The sequence below is a fragment of the Desmodus rotundus genome, chromosome 3 (assembly GCF_022682495.2).
Source record: "Desmodus rotundus isolate HL8 chromosome 3, HLdesRot8A.1, whole genome shotgun sequence".
Lineage (NCBI taxonomy): Eukaryota > Metazoa > Chordata > Mammalia > Chiroptera > Phyllostomidae > Desmodus > Desmodus rotundus.
Window position 1 is genome coordinate 307,573 of NC_071389.1, and position 7,384 is coordinate 314,956.

At 66.2% G+C, this 7,384-nt stretch overlaps 1 protein-coding gene across 1 annotated transcript; it reads left to right on the plus strand.

The window, feature by feature from the left end:
- Positions 1–334: 334 nt before the first annotated feature.
- Positions 335–7,384, plus strand: VWA1 (von Willebrand factor A domain containing 1). Its single transcript, XM_053920930.2, has 4 exons — positions 335–560; positions 1,673–2,230; positions 3,710–3,988; positions 4,096–7,384. Exons 1-4 carry the CDS (start codon positions 494–496, stop codon positions 4,434–4,436), a joined length of 1,245 nt encoding a protein of 414 aa, XP_053776905.1. The 5' UTR covers positions 335–493; the 3' UTR covers positions 4,437–7,384.

A 7,384-nucleotide genomic window follows, 5' to 3' on the forward strand; every position in this document is an offset into this window, starting at 1 on the left:
CCTCCCCCTCCCCCAGCCCTGTGACCCAGGGGAGGCCAGAGTTTGGGCCTTTTTAGGGGCATGTTGTTGTTCGAGTCACTCCCACTCTCTTACACTTCCTGGGCCCTCTTGGGTATGCTGGAGGGACTTCCAGTTCCGTGAAAGCATGGCCAGTGGGCCTGGGGACGACTCTGCTCGTGATTGGGGGCAGGGGGCAGGGGGCGGGGGGCGGGGGCAGGGGGCAGGGCAGACCTCACAGTCTCACCACCAGAAAGAAGGACTGCCTTGTCTGTTAGCGTGTGTGCCCAGGAGGGCGCGTCCGAGCCCCTCCTCCGTGCGCGCGCCACCCGAGTCCGGGCCCTTGGGCAAAGCACGCGGCTGAGCGCGCACACCGAGGCGGGGCCTCTCGGGGGCGGGGCCCGGATCCAGCTCCTGCGGCAGCGCGCGTCGCCGCCCAAGAGCGAGCCAGCAAGAGAAGTGCGGGGTCCGAGTGCGCCTCGTTCAGTCGCGCGCGATGCTGCCCTGGACGGCGCTTGGCCTGGCCCTGAGCCTGGCGCTGGCGCGGAGCGGCGCGGAGCGCGGTGAGTGCGGCGGGCGCTGGGGCCGTGCTCCGACGCCCCCGCCCCCCACCCCAGCCTGGAACCATCGCTTTCCTCCCGCGGCCGCGGGGCCGGGGTGTCTGGCAGGCGGGTGGACCCAGATATCCCAGGAAGCTCGACTGAACGTGGAGGCTGCGTTCTGCCCTACCGTTCTGCCCGGATCGTGGGGCCTGGAGGGGAGAGGGAGGTGTCTGTCGAGGAGGCTGTCTCTGCCTCAGTTTCCTTCTCTTGGAATGACCCTTAGTAGTGGGATGACAAGAAGGTTAGAGTTGTCCCACTGAATTAGGGAAAACTGAGGCCCCGAGAACGAGTCCAGAACCAAGATACCCCAGGCCCCATCTGCCAGTGGCCCAGTGGTGGTGGGGCCTATCTGCCCCCAGGGGTGCCAGGAGGAGGGGGGAGGCCCAGGAGGCGCTGGTGGAGCTCTCACACTTCTGTGTCAGGTACCTTGCTTCCTGGGTGCAGACAGAGCCCAAGGATGGGGCCCGGGAAGGGGTGGCACCATCCCCGCCTGGCCATCTGGGCTGTGGGAGGGGCTGTGACCCATGCCCTGCCTCCCCTACTTCTCATCCTCCACCCCCAGTCTCACCAGCTGCTTTGTGCTCCTCTCCACGTCCCACCTGTTGCCTCACCTGGGGGCTGAGCTGCGTGGCTGAAATCCAGCCTGAGGCTGCTTCTCTGGAAGACAAGCCTGAGCCACCCCGGCGGGTCCACCTGCCACTCCCTCCAGCTGGGGGCCAGGATCCTTGGCTCCAGCCTGCTTGCTGTCTGCTGCAGAAAGGGGATGGGGGTGGGGGCTTGGAGGGGTCTGCTTTCCTTTGCAGATGGGATGAGCCCAGAGACCACCCCAGGTCCATGGCCAGGATGCTGAGCTGGGGCCCCCTGAGAGTGTGGACCTCTTGTTAGCTCAGACCCTTCTGCACCCGGGACACCACCCCCAGGGCCTTCGGGGTGGGGCTGAGCAGGCCCTCAGGGCTTACGTGGGTGAAGGCCAGCACCAGCTCAGGGAAAGCCCAGGCCCTGGGGGCCCTGCCATGGGTGTGGACCTGTCTGGCAGCCACCACGTGGGGCTGAACCCTCCCCCTTTCCCGCAGGGTCCCCGGCGTCAGTCCCCCAGGGGGACCTGCTCTTTCTGTTGGACAGCTCCGCCAGCGTGTCTCACTATGAGTTTTCCCGAGTTCGGGAGTTTTTGGGGCAGCTGGCAGCCCCACTGCCCCTGGGCCCTGGGGCCCTACGTGCCAGCCTGGTGCACGTCAGCAGCCGGCCACACACCGAGTTCCCCTTCGGCCAGCACAGCTCCGGCGCGGCCGTGCAGGATGCCATACGTGCTGCAGCCCAGCTCATGGGCGACACCAACACCGGCTCGGCGCTGGCGTACGCCAAGGAGCAGCTGTTCGCCGAGGCGGCTGGGGCCCGGCCGGGGGTGCCCAAGGTGCTGGTGTGGGTGACCGACGGTGGCTCCAGCGACCCCGTGGGGCCCCCCATGCAGGAGCTAAAGGACCTGGGCGTCACTGTCTTCATCGTCAGCACCGGCCGTGGCAACCTCCTGGAGCTGTCGGCTGCCGCCTCAGCCCCTGCGGAGAAGCACCTGCACTTCGTGGACGTGGATGACCTGCACATCATCGCCCAGGAGCTGAGGACCTCCATTCTCGGTGGGTGGGAGTTGGCGGGGCCGGGGTGGGGGGGCCCAGGTAGAACCAGGAAGAGAGCTGGGTGAGCCTTTAGGAAGAACAGCTCCTGGCTCTCTGACCGGCCCAGCCCATTGCTGGAGGCCCACAGAGTGGGGCCAAGGTGCGGGCCTGGGGCCCAAGGGCTGCAGTGGTGTGACGTGGCCCAGTGGAGGGGAGCAGGAAGGAGGTCCCAAGCCTGAGGACTCTGCAGGTGGGCAGCAAGTGCTCCAGCACCAGTGCCAGGGCCCACCGTGTCTGGGGCTGGGAGCCAGGCCGGGGGCAGGACTGCTTCCTGGGGGCCCCACTTTCCCATACTGCCCCCCAGGGTGAGGACAGCTAGAAGGCTTGAAGCAGGTTTGCTGGCAGCCCCCCACAGACTTTCTTCTGGTCTGATCCAGCCAAACCCCACAGGGGCGGGGCTGGAAATGAAGGGCCTGGGCGCTGGCTCAAACTACTGTAGCCACTGAAAAATGCCACTAACCCCAGGGTTCTTCCTGAGAGTCCGCCTGTGGGTTAATCATCCACCCAAACCTGGAAGAGGTTGGGCTGTGGCTTGTGGAGAGGGGTCCAGGGTGCTTCTGAAGATTTTCTCCAGGGACACCTGGCCCCTTGTCCCAGGTGAACCACTGTGACTGAGCCTGGGATGGGTGAGGGGGCAGAAGGAGAAAAAGCAAGCAGCTGGACAGGAAAAAAAGAGGCTGCAGGGCAGTGTGGGGGCTCCAGGGTTGGGAGTGGGCCTGGGCGGGGGGATAGGCAGGAGAGTGAGGGCCAGGCTGGCAGCCGGGGCGCCCAGCCTCAGAAGAGGATGAACAGGGTGGTGACAGGTTTAACCCTGCCCAGACACGCCCCAGCCGTGCCCGTCAGCACGGTCACAGCTGGCTCAGGAGTAACGCACACTTGGGGGAATCCCACTTTGGGGGTCACATTCTCCTGTGGTTCCCGGAGTTGCAGCATCTCCAACACCCTTCAATGTGTCCCCTGGTGGCCTCCCCTCTCCCAACTTCGCCACTGGCTTCCTGTGCCTTGACTATCCAGAGCTAAGCTGTCCCCTGACCCTCTGCCACCCTGGCTGTGGCAGGGGTTGGTGCTCTGTTCTCAAACACCACCTGGGTCCCTGCCACCTTTCAGGGACCCTTGTCCAGGTCACTGGACTGGGTAGGAGGTGGCTGAGAGACAGCTTCCCAGGAGAGCTGGGGCTGAGGCAGGCAGGGAAGCCTCTGATGGGGCCAGAAGTGAGGGGCTGCAGCCCTGCCCATCCCCCATCCTGTCACCAGTTTAGGTGTTATTAGCATCTGCTGGCCTGGCTCCCCAGCACTACTGTTCCCTGCATCTTCTGGGCTGATGGCCCCACCCTCTACTCGGATATTTGGGTCTCCGGTATCTCCTGAGTCAGCAGTTAGGGTCCCAGGCCTGGGCGGGAGGAGGTGACCTTGGTTCTCCATCCCCCTGCACCACCCGCAGACGCTTTGCAGCCGCAGCAGCTCCGTGTTTCTGAGGTCACGTCCAACGGCTTCCGCCTGGCCTGGCCGTCGCTGCTGAGCGCGGACTCAGGCTATTACGTGTTGGAACTGATGCCCCGCGCAGAGCCGGGAGCCGCGCGCCGACAGCAGCTGCCGGGGAACGCCACGGGCTGGGCTTGGGCCGACCTGGACCCAGACACGGATTACGATGTGGCGCTGGTGCCCGAGTCCAACGTACACCCTGTGAGGCCGCAGCACCTGCTGGTGCGCACGCTACCGGGTGAGCCGGCGGGACCGGGGGCGGGGACGCGGGCGGAGGGGAGCGGGGCGCGGAGTCGGGGCGGTTAGGGTTAGGACCCCACCCACTCACGGGCGCTTCCCCCGCAGAAGAGGCCGGGCCGGAGCGCATCGTCATCTCGCACGTCAGGCCGCGCAGCCTGCGCGTGAGCTGGTCCCCGGCGCTGGGCCCGGCCGCAGCGCTCGGCTACCACGTGCAGTTCGGCCCGCTGCGCGGCACCGCGGCGCAGCGCGTGGACGTGCCCGCTGGCCGCAACAGCACCGCGCTGCAAGGCCTGGCGCCGGGCACCGCCTACCTGGTGACCGTGACGGCGGCCTTCCGCTCCGGCCGCGAGAGGGCGATGTCGGCCAAGGCCTGCACACCGGAGAGCGAGCGCAGCCGCGCCCCGCGCCCCCCGCCACCGCCCGGGCCCGGGGGCCGGGGGCCGTGAGCCCGCCGCCCCGCGCGGTCCAGGGCCCCTTCTCCCGATGCCGATGCGGGAGGCGCCCGCCGCCGAAACCTGGGTCTGGGCCTGGGGGGCTGGGGGTGCGGGCCGGGTCTTGGCTGCGCGACGACTCCGCAGGACCCCCAAGTCCTCTCTCCGCAGCCGGACCCTCCGATGCGCTTCTGGCCGCAGCGCTGGCCCTCGCGACCCCTCCCCTGCCTGGCTCGGAGCTGGGCACTCGGTGGTGTCCTTTGGGCGGGATTTAGCGGGGAGATGGAGAGGGAGTCTGGGCGTGGATTGAGAACATCGGACCCGGGACAGGCCCTGGGCCGGGTCTGGAGGACAGATCTCCCCCTGGTATGAAGGGCCAGGCCCTCTTGGGGCGAGAGCTGGCTTCGGGAGGTTGGCCCAGCTGGCCACTCAGGTCCAGGGCCTTGACAGAAAGAAGGGGAAGAGCGGGAGCTGGCTCCGGCCAGGCCCCACAGGCTCCATGGATGGAACGGGTCAGCACAAGGGGGGGGGGTTGTGAAGTGTGGGGAGGTGGACACAGCGGTCAGCAGCTGCTGGGTGGCAAGGTGGTCTTAAGCGGGACACTGAGCTGGCGGCGCAGGGCCAGTGCCTGCCAGGGACAGGGACCCTGCCTTCCTGTCCCAGACCTTGCTGGGCCCTGGTAGGGGCACATTGTGGGTGGACCAGAGGCTGGCATCAGGTCCTGGGGACAGCACTGGCAGGGAGCCTCCTCTTGCTTCTGGGCTGGGGGGGCGGTGCTCCCTTGCTGGGGTGGATTCACTCCAGCAATTCTCTGCATCTTCTGACACCCGCTTCTGCCACTACTTCCTCTCGGAGCCACCAGGCGGGCCGGAGCAGGCAGCACTGCTCTCCCTCGGCCCCAGCGGGCATGTCCTCGGCCTCTCCCCCACTAACGCCCCACACTTGGAGACGCTGTGAGCCGGCGCTCACTTGGGCAGCACACAAACTAAAATACAGTGAGTCAGACGTGAACCGAGTCCTGCGGTCTCCTCGGAATACTTTGCTCCTCATGGAACCCCCAGCCCGTGAAAGGTCCCTGGGGGGGCCATGGTGCGCCGGCTGACGCTGGGGAAGGGGGGACCTTCTGTGCACCTGCTGTTCAGACAGCCCTGCCTGTCCCTGTGGGCCTGGGTCCGCAGTGTGGATGGGGCACGGGCAGGCGCAGTGGGGATGAGCGCTGCCGCGCCCTCTGCTGGCGGCGACGCCCTCGACCACACTGTGACTTCCTGACTTTCTTCTGCCCCAACCAGCAACTGGGTTGAGAGGTGGTCTCCGGCCCGGACAGGGCTCTCAGGCTGGCAGTGTATGTGAGTGTGCGAGTGTGTGCACAGTGTGTGAACCTTCGCTCCCCGACCATCGCACGATCACGTGGCCCCTGCCCAGGCCCTGAGACCCGCCCCATCCACTAGTTCCGTGTGCTAGGCATCGGTGCTGCCACACGGTCAGCCCATCGTCATGTTTGCCTCTGTGATGACGGGGCGAGAGACAGAGCCACCCCCCCCCCCCGGCCCTGACTGCGAGAGCTGAGGGAGCAGGTTCAGAAGTGGGGCTCAGGTGGTGGGTCCAGGGCCCCAGAGACAGATGGCCGGACCTGGTGGGGAGCCTCTGTCAAGTGAGTGTTGGGGTCCTCCTCCATGTCCCCCGACCCCACTGAGTCAGGCCCAGGGGACCCTGAGTGGGACGGTGGCCTGTGTGTGCACTGTGGGTTTCTGCTTATGCCCTGACTGGTGGTCAGCAGGCTGCTGAGGGTCAGAGGCTTCTGTGATTTTAGTAGGTGCCCTCTCCTGAGACAGGTGGGTGTGAACAGCAGGGTCCGTGGCAGCCAGGTGGAGCCCTCCCCGGGCCCTGGCCTGGGCCTTGGGCCTGACCTGCCTCTGAGGGTCGGAACTTCCCCCATGCAAGCTCATGGCTCCCACGCTGACTCTTCTGCGTGCACACAGATCCAAGACCATTGGCCACTCAGAGAGGTCCCCTTTCCCCACCGAGCCCCTGCCCACTGGCCGGTCCTTTCCCAAAGGCTCCATCGCCCACTCGAGACAACCTGAATGACAAGCGTCTTCCCCCCAAACATGCCTGCAAGCCCAAGAGAGGACAGCGTGGCAGGAGACAGGCCCACACCCTGGAAGGAAGGGGGTGCGGTTCCCCTCGTCTCTTCTGGACGCTGAGGCGCAGGGAGAGGGGCCCCACTCCCATCTTCCTGCCAAAGAATGTGGCTGCTGGCGTCCCTTATCTTGGAAGTGCCTCCCTTCCCGTAGTTCCAGGCAGTTCTTCAGGGGCTTTGAGTCCGCGCCACAGCAGGGGACAGGCTGGAGGAGACATTTCTGTCCCTGTCTCCTCCCCTCTTTGACGAGTAGGCCCTGACCCCTCACTCCCCTCTGGGTGCAGAGCCCCGCCTGATGCCCTTCAGGACTGACACCCTCCACCCCACAGCTCGGGCACCCATGGGCTTCCCCACACCCCTGAGAACCAGAAGGGGCTGTGCTGGGGTTGCTTCTGGTTAATGTTCCAACCCACACAGCGGGCAGGCGCCCTGAGGCAGGCGTGGGTGGGGACCCCAAGGGGAGGCCTTTCTAGCGCAGGCGGGCACCCTTGAGAGAGCTGTTTTCACAGCTGTGCTGGTTCTGCTGACGTCCCCCATGTGATGAGAGATTGGGCGTTCACCGAGGCCGTGTGTGTGCTCCCCCTCCTAGGGGCTCTGGGCTCTCCAGCTTCATGAGCTCTTGGACAAAGGCCATCTGTGGGGGCTGGGTTCTGGAGCCCTGGGTCCGTGAGGTGTCCACTGGGGGGCGGGGCAGCCAGCTCAGGACCCCCTGGGGCAGAAGCTGTTGACATGCAACAGCCCCTCGCTGGGACATGCCAGGGGCCAGTCCTCAGCCTCCTACTGGGGAGAGGGAACAGTTTAGGAAAATAAAAACTTTAGTGCA

Bases quoted from the DNA above. Each gene is read 5' to 3' on its own strand.
- VWA1 (XM_053920930.2), top strand. From the start codon at position 494: ATGCTGCCCTGGACGGCGCTTGGCCTGGCCCTGAGCCTGGCGCTGGCG. The intron at 561-1,672 runs GTGAGTGCGGCG...CCTTTCCCGCAG, and splicing joins GCGGAGCGGCGCGGAGCGCG to GGTCCCCGGCGTCAGTCCCC. The intron at 3,989-4,095 runs GTGAGCCGGCGG...CTTCCCCCGCAG, and splicing joins GCTGGTGCGCACGCTACCGG to AAGAGGCCGGGCCGGAGCGC.